The sequence below is a fragment of the Salmo salar genome, chromosome ssa22 (assembly GCF_905237065.1).
Source record: "Salmo salar chromosome ssa22, Ssal_v3.1, whole genome shotgun sequence".
Lineage (NCBI taxonomy): Eukaryota > Metazoa > Chordata > Actinopteri > Salmoniformes > Salmonidae > Salmo > Salmo salar.
The window spans coordinates 49,148,194-49,162,534 of NC_059463.1; the positions used below are offsets into that span (position 1 = coordinate 49,148,194).

A 14,341-nucleotide genomic window follows, 5' to 3' on the forward strand; every position below is an offset into this window, starting at 1 on the left:
GTTACAACCCTTCATATGAAAAATATTTTTGGTGATACATTTTGGTAGATATGATCAAAAATAAATACTTTATCTCAAAACTGCACTATTTAACATGTAAGAATGTAGGATCTCTGGTTTAAAAAAAAGGATGCAAAATTTAAAACTGGGCAGTGGAAATCAGTAAATGCAGCATCATAGTGCCTTCATAAGGCTGCCATAGGAACGGCATAAGGCTGCCATAGGAACGGCATAAGGCTGCCATAGGAACGGCATAGGGCTGCCATAGGAACGGCATAGGGCTGCCATAGGAACGGCATAGGGCTGCAATTGGAACGGCATAGGGCTGCCATAGGAACGGCATAGGGCTGCCATAGGAACGGCATAGGGCTGCCATAGGAACGGCATAGGGCTGCCATAGGAACGGCATAGGGCTGCCATAGGAACGGCATAGGGCTGCCATAGGAACGGCATATGGCTGCCATATGAATGGCATAAGGCCTGCTACAGTATACCGTGACATGCAAGCCACGTGGGCATTATGAAGTGGTGAAACTTACAATCAGATTTAAATGTCGTACAGTTCTTGCTTTGTAACAGTGTTATGTCACTTTGCGTAACCATAGTGACATATCATGACAGGTTTTATGTCATCATTTTATATCACTATGATTTATGTCATGATCATGCTATAGAGGCATTATGTCAAGTATTCTTTTTTGTTAGCCTGGGAATCCAAACTGAAGCCTGGGAATCCAAACTGAAGAGCTCTGTTTTCCCAGGCTAATCATTTGCATGACATAACAGACACATCAACAGACGTGGGTAACAGTCATCATCATAAACTGACATAGATTGTTATAGCTTGTTACTGGGTTTAATATGATCTCTTAAGCATGCTATTAATTGATTGCTGCAATTGAGACCAATAATTTGGCCACAGTTATCATCTAATGGCATGAAACTGAAATCAATGAGAGATTGATATGCACACTAATTTTACTCCATAGAATTACTTTAGTAAATGGTTTTAACCAAAATTTATATAAAATGTATATTAAATATTGTCTGATTTTGACAGATTTTGATCTGGTTGATCACTAGAACTGATGTGTGAAATCAGATTTGGACCGGTTTCATCTCCAAATTATCTTAGTTACTTTTTTAAGCTACACAATCAATTTGACACATTGGGATGATTTGGACAAGAAACTCGAGCAGGCATCTCATTAGTATTCAAAGTATATGTTTTTATGATGTTTAATGGTGAAAACAAAAGTCAATCAAACAGAAAACATGAAGGTGATGCCATTGCCAGCAAAAAATAAATCCATGTTATCTAACACTATACAGCATGTTTACCTCTTTACAGCTATTTACAAAATGGAACAATTCAAAATATTTTTTTTACAAAGATGAAGGGCTGGTTTCTCAGACACAGATTAAGCCTTGTTCTGGATTTAAAAACACTTTCAATGGATATTTTCCATTGAGCATGCTTTTTTGTCCAGGACTAGGCTTCTTTGTCTGGGGAATCAGCCCAAAAAGCATACCAAACCAAAAACTAAACATGATTGCATATCTGTACATTAGGCAATGAATCCCTCTATATTTGCTTATCGGTGTGTTGACCATGGGTGGTGCAACAACCCTCTCCATTTGCCTGACCTGGGGAGCTCTTCTGTCTGAATTCTTCATCCTGCATCTCAATCAGCACTTTAGCACAGCGTCAAACAGAGAAACGAAAAGGAATCGATGAGGATTGCGTATTGCCAGTCACGCATCAAATGCATATTTTCTGTCAAGGTACAGAGAAAACACCATCAAGAGCAACAGCTGCATCAGTACAGACACACTACACAGACACGATATGTTTAACATAAATACCTCATGTAGCTCAAACATATGCTGTCATGCTGTTAAGTTCATGGTAAATATCTACGATTAATTAGGAGTATCACTTCAACACCTAAATACTATTTAGAGGTGGTCACTATACCAATACTATATATTGAGTGTACAAAACATTAAGAACACCTGCTCTTTCCATGACATAGGCTGACCAGGTGAATCCTGGTGAAAGATATGATCCTTTATTGTTAGATCCACTTCAATCAGTGTAGATGAAGGGGAGGAGACAGGTTAAAGAACCATTTTTATGCCTTGAGACAATTGAGACATGGATTGTGTATGTGTGCCATTTAGAGGGTGAATGGGTAAGACAAAATATTTAAGTGCCTTTGAACGGGGTATGGGTTGTATGAGCCAGGTGCACCGGTTTGAGTGTGTCAAGAACTGCAACGCTGCTGGGTCTTTCATCAATCCAACTTGTCACAACTGTGGAAAGCATTGGAGTCAAAATGGGCCTGCATCCCTGTGGATGCTTTCGACACCTTGTAGATTCCATGCCCCGACGAATTGAGGCTGTTCTGAGGACAAAAAGGGGTGCAACTCAATATTAGGAAGGTGTTTCTAATGTTTTGTACACTCAGTGTATATACTGCAAATAGGATCGTTATAAGACATGTTATGAACGCATGAGTTCGACATGAAACTGTTTTATAGAGCTATATCGAGGAAAGTGGTTATAGCGCTGTCATTATTAGTTCAGATGTTTGTTATAACTTGCCATAGAGTCATGGTGCTAACGAAACCCTTATGTTAGCATTAAGTAGCATTATCACAATTGCTGTAACTGTGATGTCCCCTAACTTTATATATATCAACTACATCAGCAGACAATAATCACCACACTGTGCCTTTCTCTAATTGTACTGTCCGAAGTTGGTTTCAAATGAACCAAACAGCAAGGAAACATAGATTCTACAGACAATAGAGAGCAAAGAATCACACCTGGGAAAAAAGAGGCACAATAGATACAGTACATAATACAACAGTAATACTCGTACCATCTGAACGCTCACATCACAACAAACCCATTTCCAGGATGGCCGGCTCGGATGACAATGCAACACTAAAGCAATGAAGAATAACACCTCATTCAAAAGCCAGACTGAACTCAACATATCAAGTACCTCAGAAACACATTGTGTAAAGACGGTAAGATACTCCTACCTTCTGAATTTTGGCGTGAGGCGGCTCCCTTGATGCGGAAGGCCTGACGCGCCCGGCTGCGTTCTCCGAAGCTCCAGCTCTTGGGCACTTTGCTAGGGCTGTCTTCGTTGCTGTTGTCCCCACTAGGGGACCGGCGGATGGGTTGGCCCTGACCTTGGCCCCCCTGACCCTGGCCCTGGCTGCCTTGTCCACTGGGGCCCTGGGGGGAACCTTTCCCTTTGTTCCCCGAACTCCGGGGACTGGAGAACACACGCTCCTTCAGGCTGACCTTCTGACTGGAAAGGGTCAGAGGGTCAAGAGATGTTGAAAGGAGTTATGTCCTATGATTACAACTTGAGCAGTACGAGTCTGTGATTTTCTGTGTAATCATTCAAATCCTCATTTATCTAATTTACCTATATGCAGTTATGGTAAACAGATACTATTGATGTCACAGTTGTAAGTGGTTAACTACTTGTTTACGATGTTTTGGTATTGCATCCAAGTGAATATTGTCAGTGGAGTATCATCACTACGCAGTAAATAATCAGTCAAACAAAAATTTTCAATAACACTCCTCATTTTATTGAGCTTGTCTAAAACACTAACACAAACACATAATCCTGTCTTTTTCTCATACATGAGCTTAACATATCTGTGGCCATATGACTGAATCACCTAAGTAAGCACGTGCACAACCTATGAACACAGTCACGTGCACTACCTATGAGCACGTGCACTACCTATGAGAATGAACACATGCACGACCTATGAGCACGTGCACTATCTATGAGAATGGTCATGTGCACTATCTATGAGAATGGTCATGTGCACTACCTATGAGAATGGTCATGTGCACTACCTATGAGAATGGTCACATGCACTACCTATGAGAATGGTCACATGCACTACCTATGAGTACGTGCACTACCTATGAGCATGGTCACGATCACTACCTATGAGCACATGCACTACCTGTGAGCATGGTCACATGCACTACCTATGAGAACGTGCACTACCTATGAACGTGGCCAGGAGTCCATCAGAGGACAGGGTCAGGGCACATAAATGATGTTCTCATTGATGTCACGCCATCATGGATCATTAGTTAGTAATTAGACGGGTAAATATGAGTGTCAGTAGGTTGGCCTCTGTGTTGTTGTCTGTGACCTTGGTTGCATCCCAAATGGCACCCTATTCCCTATGTAGTTCACTTTTAAGTAGTGCACTATATAGGGAATAGGGTGCTATTTGGGATGCATTCCATGTATAGAAAGCAGTTGGTCCTTGGTGGTAATAAGACATGGGCTGGTACTATCAACGTTGGTGACTGTTTTGAACAGTCTTCCGGTTTAGTGTCCACTTTGGAACCAACCGGAAATTTGGGTTGCAGATTTATGTTACATTGTTGTGAAATAATGTTTTGAAACTGACCTTGGGGAGGGCTCCGGTTGGGATTCCTTTCTGTTTGGTCAGGAAACACAAAGTCACACACACACACACACACACACACACACACACACACACACACACACACACACACACACACACACACACGCAATTGTCAATAGTCTGTCAATCTCAAGCAAAACGCTGATAGCATTGATGCTAAAATTTCCATAATGTTTCATATTATTATAAAAGACACACTGCATCTTAGGAGGTGACAAATTCATATTGTTATAAAGACATATTGCATCTTAAGAGGTGATTAATTCATATTGTTTCTGACCTGAATGACAGTCCCGACTTGCTCTTCAGGTTTCTCAGGAGATCCAGTTGATTCAGCGGAGGGATCAGTCTACTTAGAAAAACAAGACTTGTCGTGTTACAGGGAAGAGAAAAAAAAAGCGTACCACAGCTTCACTTCATAGATTGCAGTCAACATGGGCCAGCATCCATGTGGAACACTTTCCACACCTTGTAGAGTCCCATGCCCTGACGAATTTAGGCTAATCTGAGGGCAAAATAGGGGTGCAATTCAATATTAGGAAGGTGTTCCTAATGTTGTATACACTCAGGATATACGATTCAGGGTGCAATCAGTGCCATCTATGGGTAGTAGGCTATATATTTCCTTCTTTATTTTGTGTGCCTCCCGTCTCCTTACCAAAACCTTGAATTCTGGGAGGATGTTTTCAATTGCCTTGTAACCAAAACTAAGATGGCATTTTCATTTCATAGCTCGAATGCAGATAAGAGAATATGTGACACAATATAAAAAACTGCAATAACAATAACTATCCAATTCAGTAATCTTCCAACGTTTTATAATAGATGCTTGTCTTCCGTAATGTTCTGTTCAATTATAATTCACTGTTGACCTACAGCCTTTGCATCCAATTTGACCCCTCAAATTTCAAAGTAGCCTGTTGTTCCATATGAGACATCACACAGCACACTTTAATTAATCTAAGACTTGCTGTATCCAATGGAAACCTTTTCTGCAGATGAAAAATAAAATAAAAAAATGTCTCTTGGCCCTGAGCCCACCATGCGACAACCAGATATGGCCCGCCCCGTTTGCATTTATCCCTTCCTCTATCAATCAATACTCAATCTCAAGTCAGACATCTAGACATCTAAGTGTCACATCTGTCGGAAGGATTGGACCAAGGCGCAGCGTGTGGAGTGCTCATCTTCTATTTATGTAAAGTGAACACTTAAACAAAAAATAAACAATACGACAGTTCCGTAAGGTACACGGACTATATGGAAAACAACCACCCACAACCCACAGGAAAAAACAGGCTGCCTAAGTATGGCTTCCAATCAGAGACAACGAAAGACACCTGCCTCTGATTGGAAACCATACTCGGCCACACATAGAAAATGAACATAGAAAATGAAAACTAGAACAAATCCCCATGAAACAAACCAACCCCAAAACACACAAAAACAACACCCCCTGCCACGCCCTGACCAACTATAATGACAAATGACCCCTTTTACTGGTCAGGACGTGACACTAAGAGGTATACTACAAATCAGGATCAATGAGCTAGCCAGCTAACTTTGATAAACAACAAAAAATAGCTTCAGATTATCAGGTTCATTAAGAAAGCTAAACTAACGTGTTTTTGATTGTTGACTCAATTAGACCATGCCCATTTCAAGCTTATTTTTCAACAAAAAAAAGTTATGTTATTTGAGAAGTTAGCTGGCTAACTCATTGATCCTGCTTTGTAGTATACCCGTCTGGCATAGTAAATTTACATAAATAATAACTCTACACAAACAGTATGCTTAGGCACGCATGTCAATGTCACCAAATTGTTACAAACCAACAGAAATTGTGAACCATATCTCATCCAAATTGAACTTGAAACTTGTCACTCGATGTGTGTGTGTGTGTGTGTGTGTGTAGGTGTTATCGGACATTGAGTAGGGGTGAGAAGAAATGGAATATCATTTCACTGGCATGGTGTGGTGCGCTCCATAAAGTAAAGGTCTAGGTGTCATTTTTCCTCTCCGACATCAAAGCAGGAAAGGCCAGGCATCAATCAAACATTTTAGGTGGACATCAAACAGCTTGCATTGCCAGACCCTGACGACAGGAGAGAAATAATGATGGTAAAACCTGCTATAGCACCCAGCTAATACTGAGCAATGTGTTGGAGTCCAAGAGGGAACTGATACCCGTTTTCACCCCGACATGGGATTGGAGCTGTGGTTTCACATATTACAAAGATGTCCGTCCAAATCTGCTAAAGTAGGTAAAATTTGCATCTCATAAATTAAACATTTTCACAATTTGCATTAAGACTAGAACGAAAAGCAAGTATGCAACAGTAAAATGTATTAATGTTTTTGATTATTGAGGATAAAACAGATTTATAATTAGTCTCAGATGGTTGGTGTTGATGTTTTCTGGGTCGTATTTTTGCAATAAAAACAAGAGTTTCAGGTAGTTCAGATAAACCGAAACTGGGAGAGACCGTATGAATCTTTTCGGTTCCTAGTGAGTACCCTAGTATTACAGCCAAGCAGGACTTTGGAAAACCACACCGTATAGGGGCTTACATAAAAATCCATATCTGTAGCCATGAAGTGCTTTGAAAGGCTGGTCAGGCTCACATCAACACCATCATCCCAGAAACTCTAGACCCACTCCAATTTGCATGCCGCCCCAACATATCCACAGATGATGCAGTCTCTATTGCACTCCACACTGCCCTTTCCCTCCTGGACAGAAAGAGCACCTATGTGAGAGTGCTGTTCATTGACTACAGCTCAGCGTTCAGCACCATGGTGCCCTCAAAGCTAATCAATGAGCTAGGGACCCTGGGACTGAACACCTCCCTCTGCAACTGGATCCTGGACATCCTGACGGGCCGCCCCCAGGTGGTAAGGGTAGGTAACAACACATCCGCCACGCTGATCCTCAACACAGGGGCCCCTCAAGGGTGCGTGCTCGGCCCCCTCCTGTACTCCCTGTTCACTCATGACTGCACGGCCAATCACGACTCCAACACCATCATTAAATTTGCCGATGACACAACAGCCTGATGACCGACAACAACGGGACAGCCTATAGGGAGGAGGTCCGAGACCTGGCCATGTGGTGCCAGAATAACAACCTATCCTTCAATGTGATCAAGACAAAGGAGATGATTGTGGAATACAGGAAAAAGAGGACCGAGCACGCCCCCATTCTCATCGACGGGGCTACAGTGGAGCAGGTTGAGAGCTTCAAGTTCCTTGGTGTCCACATCATCAACAAACTAACATGGGGCAAGCACACCATGTCAGTCATGAAGTGGGCACGACAAAACCTATTCATTCTCAGGAAACTGTAAAGATTTGTCATGGGTCCTCAGATCCTCAAAAGGTTTTACAGTTGCACCATCGAGAGCATCCTGACTGGTTGCATCACTGCCTGGTATGGCAACTGCTCGGCCTCCGACCGCAAGGCACTTCAGAGGGTAGTGCGAAAGGCCCAGTACATCACCGGGGCCAAGCTTCCTGCCATCCAGGACCTCTATAAGAGGCGGTGTCAAAGGAAGGCCCTGAAAATTGTCAAAGACTCCAGCCACCCCAGTCATAGACTGTTCTCTCTGCTACCGCATGGCAAGTGGTAGCGGAGCGCCAAGTTTTAGGTCCAAGAGGCTTCTAAACAGCTTCTACTCTCAACCCATAAGACTCCTGAACATCTAGTCAAATGGCTACCCAGACTATTCACATTGCCCCTCCCCTCCCCTCTCCACACCACTGCCACTCTCTGTTGTCATCTATGCATAGTCACTTTAATTAACTCTACCTACATGTACATACTACCTCAACTAACCGGTGCCCCCGCACACTGACTCTGTACCAGTACCCCCCTGTATAAATGTTTTACTGCTCCTCTTTAATTACTTCTTACTTTTATCTCTTATTCTTATCTGTATTTTTTGAAACTGCACTGTCGGCTCGTAAGTAAGCATTTCACGGTAAGGTCTACACCCGTTGTATTAGGCGCATATGACTAATAAAATTTGATGTTTGCTAATGACATCAGCATTATGCAATCCAACTCTGTCTGTCAACACATGATCTCGTGGGGTGAAGTGAGCTTGTGCACAGTTTTTCCTCCCTAAGCAAATACAAAGACTAGACTACATTAAACCTTCACAGATCTCCTTCAGACCTACATCATATATTTCTATAATAACTGTACCATCCTTTTAAACGAATCCACGTGGTAAAATGTAATGTCCTCTGTGCTTCCGTTGTTAGAGCACAGCGCCACGACACAAACAGCACTCGCTGTTGTTAGCCACTAGGATAAAAAAGTATATGGCTTTTAATATTATAATGAAGTAAATGTCTATTGCTTAGACTAAGAATCCATCGGGCCTTTAGCCTCTATCAGGTAACTGCCAAAGTAAAGGAAACACTTGATTAAATGAAGGATAGAAAGTATATTGAAACCAGGTGCTTCCACACAGGTGTGGCTCCTGAGTTAATTAAGCAATTAAAAAATATTATTTTGGTTACCATGGTTAGAAGAAGAGATCTCAGTGACTTTTTAAAAAAAATTACAATTTCACCTTTATTTAACGAGGTAGGCCAGTTGAGAACAAGTTCTCATTTACAACTGCGACCTGGCCAAGATAAAGCAAAGCAGTGTGACACAAAAAACACAGAGATACACATGGGATAACAAACGTACAGTCAATAACACAAAATATATACTGCTCAAAAAAATAAAGGGAACACTTAAACAACACAATGTAACTCCAAGTCAATCACACTTCTGTGAAATCAAACTGCCCACTTAGGAAGCAACACTGATTGACAATACATTTCACATGCTGTTGTGGAAATGGAATAGACAACAGGTGGAAATTATAGGCAATTAGCAAGACACCCCCAATAAAGGAGTGGTTCTGCAGGTGGTAACCACAGACCACTTCTCAGTTCCTATGCTTCCTGGCTGATGTTTTGGTCACTTTTGAATGCTGGCGGTGCTTTCACTCTAGTGGTAGCATGAGATGGAGTCTACAACCCACACCAGTGGCTCAGGTAGTGCAGCTCATCCAGGATGGCACATCAATGCGAGCTGTGGCAAGAAGGTTTGCTGTGTCTGTCAGCGTAGTGTCCAGAGCATGGAGGCGCTACCAGGAGACAGGCCAGTACATCAGGAGACGTGGAGGAGGCCGTAGGAGGGCAACAACCCAGCAGCAGGACCGCTACCTCCGCCTTGGTGCAAGGAGGAGCACTGCCAGAGCCCTGCAAAATGACCTCCAGCAAGCCACAAATGTGCATGTGTCTGCTCAAACGGTCAGAAACAGACTCCATGAGGGTGGTATGAGGGCCCGACGTCCACAGGTGGGGGTTGTGCTTACAGCCCAACACCGTGCAGGACGTTTGGCATTTGCCAGAGAACACCAAGATTGGCAAATTCGCCACTGGCGCCCTGTGCTCTTCACAGATGAAAGCAGGTTCACACTGAGCACATGTGACAGACGTGACAGTCTGGAGACGCCGTGGAGAACGTTCTGCTGCCTGCAACATCCTCCAGCATGACCGGTTTGGCGGTGGGTCAGTCATGGTGTGGGGTGGCATTTTTTTGGGGGGCCGCACAGCCCTCCATGTGCTCGCCAGAGGTAGCCTGACTGCCATTAGGTACAGAGATGAGATCCTCAGACCCCTTGTGAGACCATATGCTGGTGCGGTTGGCCCTGGGTTCCTCCTAATGCAAGACAATGCTAGACCTCATGTGGCTGGAGTGTGTCAGCAGTTCCTGCAAGAGAAAGGCATTGATGCTATGGACTGACCCGCCCGTTCCCCAGACCTGAATCCAATTGAGCACATCTGGGACATCATGTCTCGCTCCATCCACCAACACCACGTTGCACCACAGACTGTCCAGGAGTTGGCAGATGCTTTAGTCCAGGTCTGGGAGGAGATCCCTCAGGAGACCATCTGCCACCTCATCAGGAGCATGCCCAGGCATTGTAGGGAGGTCATACAGGCACGTGGAGGCCACACACACTACTGAGCCTCATTTTGACTTGTTTTATGGACATTACATCAAAGTTGGATCAGCCTATAGTGTGGTTTTCCACTTAAATTTTTAGTGTGACTCCAAATCCAGACCTCCATGGGTTGATAAATTGGATTTCCATTGATTATTTTTGTGTGATTTTGTTGTCAGCACATTCAACTATGTAAAGATAAAAGTATTTAATAAGATTATTTCATTCATTCAGATCTAGGATGTGTTATTTTAGTGTTCCCTTTATTTTTTTGAGCAGTGTATATATATATATATATATATATATATATATATCATACAGTGTGTGCAAATGTAGTAAGATAAGGAAGGTAAGGCAATAAATAGGCCATAGTGGTGAAATAATTACAATTTAATTAAAAAAACATTCAAACGTAGGCCTAATGATAAAACAGATGCATTTGCCATTGGAAAGGAGATTGCTTAGGAGCATGACGTATAATATATTTATATAACTTTTATTATAAGAGTCTAAATCTGAATCATATTGCAGGACATGTCTCTCCTTTTCTGATATGACTGGTTTATTCTGCCACACAAAGAATATTAGGCAACATTTTATCCATCGCTCATTCAATAGCCACGCATGCTACCATTTATCCTTCGCTCATTCAATAGCCACGCATGCTACCATTTATCCATCGCTCATTCAATAGCCACGCATGCTACCATTTATCCTTCGCTCATTCAATAGCCACGCATGCTACCATTTATCCATCGCTCATTCAATAGCCACGCATGCTACCATTTATCCATCGCTCATTCATCCAAGATGGCGTAGCAGTCAGACGTCTTTGTCTTTGTCTTGTCTCGTCCCATATATATATCTTTTTATATCTTTTTCTTTGCATTCTTTTAAATATTTTTCCTAAACCTCAACTTCAAAATACTCTCCTGCAACCCGCCTCACCCAATGTTGTGTGGATCTGTTTTTTTTTCTAAAGTATTTCTATTTACCTCCGAACTGAAATCCCTCAAATGAAGCTAGCTAGCTAACTAGCTACCAGCTATTAGTCAGCTAACCACTGCTAGCAGTCATCAGCTAACCTTTAGCTCGGAAAGCTCTCGCCAGTTTGTACAACGCGTTTCAAACCAGAGCATACCGGACCTATTTTTCTCTCCATATCCCCAGATTCCTACCGCAAACTCTGAACCTTTTCATCTGGATCATCGCAGCTAGCTAACCGCAACCTGGGATGACTACTCCTGACTAACGTTTCCGTCCCGGAGCAAGCACCAACTAGCCTGGAGCTAGCCCATGCTAGACCCATCTCCCTGCTAGGGCTCCTGGGCTACTCCTGAAGCCCACTCCTCGGCTACAATATCTGGACCCCTTCTACTGCCGGTACGGGGCACGGAACCCCGCCGATCCTTCACGACTGGAATACCGACATAATCGGCCCGAGGATCACAACAGGCCCCTCAGGCGCGACGTCCACTGAAGGCCCATTCTGCTAACCATGGCCTGCTAGCTATCTAGAGCATATTGGACTGTTAGCTGATCCATCGGCCAGTTTCTTGGACCACTATACCCATTTTGCCACTTGGACTTGGACCCCTCTTCTACTTGGAACCCTACTAATTCCACGACTGGTCTATCGACGTCACCGCACGAGGATGCAAAAACAGACTTTCCCCCATCGCGACATCCCTCTAAGGCCCTTATGCTAGCTTGCTAGCCCCGGCCTGCTAACTGCTAGCCCCGGCCTGCTAACTGTCTGAATCGCCGTGTCCCCAGCCAGCCCAACTACTCACTGGACCCATACGATCACTTGGCTAAGCATGCCTCTCCCTAATATCAATATGCCTTGTCCATTGCTGTCCTGGTTAGTGATTGCTGTTTTATTTCAATGTAGAGCCTCTAGCCCTGCTCAATATGCCTTAACCAACCATGTTGTTCCACCTCCCACATATGCGTTGACATCACCTGGTTTAAACGTCTCTAGAGACTATATCTCTCTCATCATTACTCAATGCCCAGGTTTGCCTCCAATGTACTCTCTTCCTACCATACCTTTGTCTGTACATTATGCCTTGAATCTATGCTATCGTGCCCAGAAACCTGCTCCCTTTACTCTCTGTTCCGAACGTGCTCGATGGCCAGTTCTTATAGCCTTTAGCCGTACCCTTATCCTACTTCTCCTCTGTTCCTCTGGTGATGTGGAGGTTAATCCAGGACCTGCAGTGCCTAGCTCCACTCCTACACCCCAGGTGCTCTCATTTGTTGACTTCTGTAACCGTAAAAGCCTTGTTTTCATGCATGTTAACATTAGAAGCTTACTCCCTAAGTTTGCTTTATTCACTGCTTTAGCACATTCTGCCAACCTGGATGTCTTAGCCGTGTCTGAATCCTGGCTTAGGAAAACCACAAAAAAACTGAAATTTCCATCCCTAACTATAACATTTTCCGCCAAGATAGAACTGCAAAAGGGGGCAGTGTTGCAATCTACTGCAGAGATAGCCTGCAGAGTTCTATCTTACTATCCAGGTCTGTACCAAAACAATTCAAGCTTCTACTTCTAAAAATTCACCTTTCCAGAAACAAGTCTCTCACCGTTGCCGCTTGCTGTAGACCACCCTCTGCCCCCAGCTGTGCCCTGGACACCATATGTGAATTGATTGCCCCCCATCTATCCTCTGAGATAATGGTGCTAGGTGACCTAAACTGGGACATGCTTAACACCCTGGCCATCCTACAATCTAAGCTTGATGCCCTCAATCTCACACAAATGATCAATGAACCTACCAGGTACAACCCCAAATCCGTAAACACGGGCACCCTCATAGATATCATCCTAACTAACTCGCCCTCCAATTACACCTCTGCTGTTTTCAACCAAGATCTCAGCGATCACTGCCTCATTGCCTGTATCCGTAAAGGGTCTGCGGTCAAACGACCACCCCTCATCACTGTCAAATGCTCCCTAAAACACTTCAGCGAACAGGCCTTTCTAATCGACCTGGCCGGGGTATCCTGGAATGACATTGACCTCATCCCGTCAGTAGAGGATGCCTGGTTATTCTTTAAAAGTGCCTTCCTCACCGTCTTAAATAAGCATGCTCCATTCAAAAAATTTAGAACCAGGAATAGATATAGCCCTTGGTTCACTCCAGACCTGTCTGCCCATGACCAGCACAAAAACATCCTGTGGTGTTCTGCATTAGCATCAAATAGCCCCCGTGATATGCAACTTTTCAGGGAAATTAGGAACCAATATACACAGGCAGTTAGGAAAGCTAAGGCTAGCTTTTTGAAACTGAAATTTTCATCCTGTAGTACAAACTCAAAAAAGTTATTGGACACTAAAGTCCATGGAGAATAAGAGCACCTCCTCCCAGCTGCCCACTGCACTGAGGATAGGAAACACTGTCACTACCGATAAATCCACAATAATTGAGAATTTCAATAAGCATTTTTCTACAGCTGGCCATGCTTTCCACCTGGCTACCCTTACCCCAGTCAATAGCCCTGCACCCCCCACAGCAACTCGCCCAAACTTCCCCCACTTCTCCTTCACCCAAATCCAGATAGCTGATGTTCTGAAAGAGCTGCAAAATCTGGACCCCTCTTCAAAGGGGGAGACACTCTAGACCCAAACTGCTACAGACCTATATCTGTTCTACCCTGCCTTTCTAAAGTCTTTGAAAGTTAAGTTAACAAACAGATTACCCACCATTTCGAATCTCACCATACCTTCTGTGCTATGCAATCTGGTTTCAGAGCTGGTCATGGGTGCACCTCTGCCACGCTCAAGGTCCTAAACGATATCATAACCGCCATCGATAAGAGACATTACTGTGCAGCCG

General features: G+C 43.6%; 1 protein-coding gene across 4 annotated transcripts in view; it reads right to left on the reverse strand.

Moving 5' to 3' along the window:
• Positions 1-14,341, reverse strand: part of LOC106583648 (potassium voltage-gated channel subfamily KQT member 2-like) — a 91,485-nt gene that overhangs the window by 15,740 nt on the left and 61,404 nt on the right. For 2 of the 4 annotated variants that reach the window (XM_014168085.2, XM_014168086.2), the window contains exons 9-11: positions 4,766-4,834; positions 4,468-4,497; positions 3,055-3,329 (exon numbers count right to left, since the gene is read on the reverse strand). In XM_014168085.2, coding sequence (XP_014023560.2) covers positions 3,055-3,329; positions 4,468-4,497; positions 4,766-4,834 — 374 coding nt within the window. Of the gene's footprint in view, positions 1-1,203; positions 1,696-3,054; positions 3,330-4,467; positions 4,498-4,765; positions 4,838-14,341 lie in introns of those variants that run through there. The other 2 variants (XM_045705604.1, XM_014168083.2) reach the window with 2 other exon arrangements.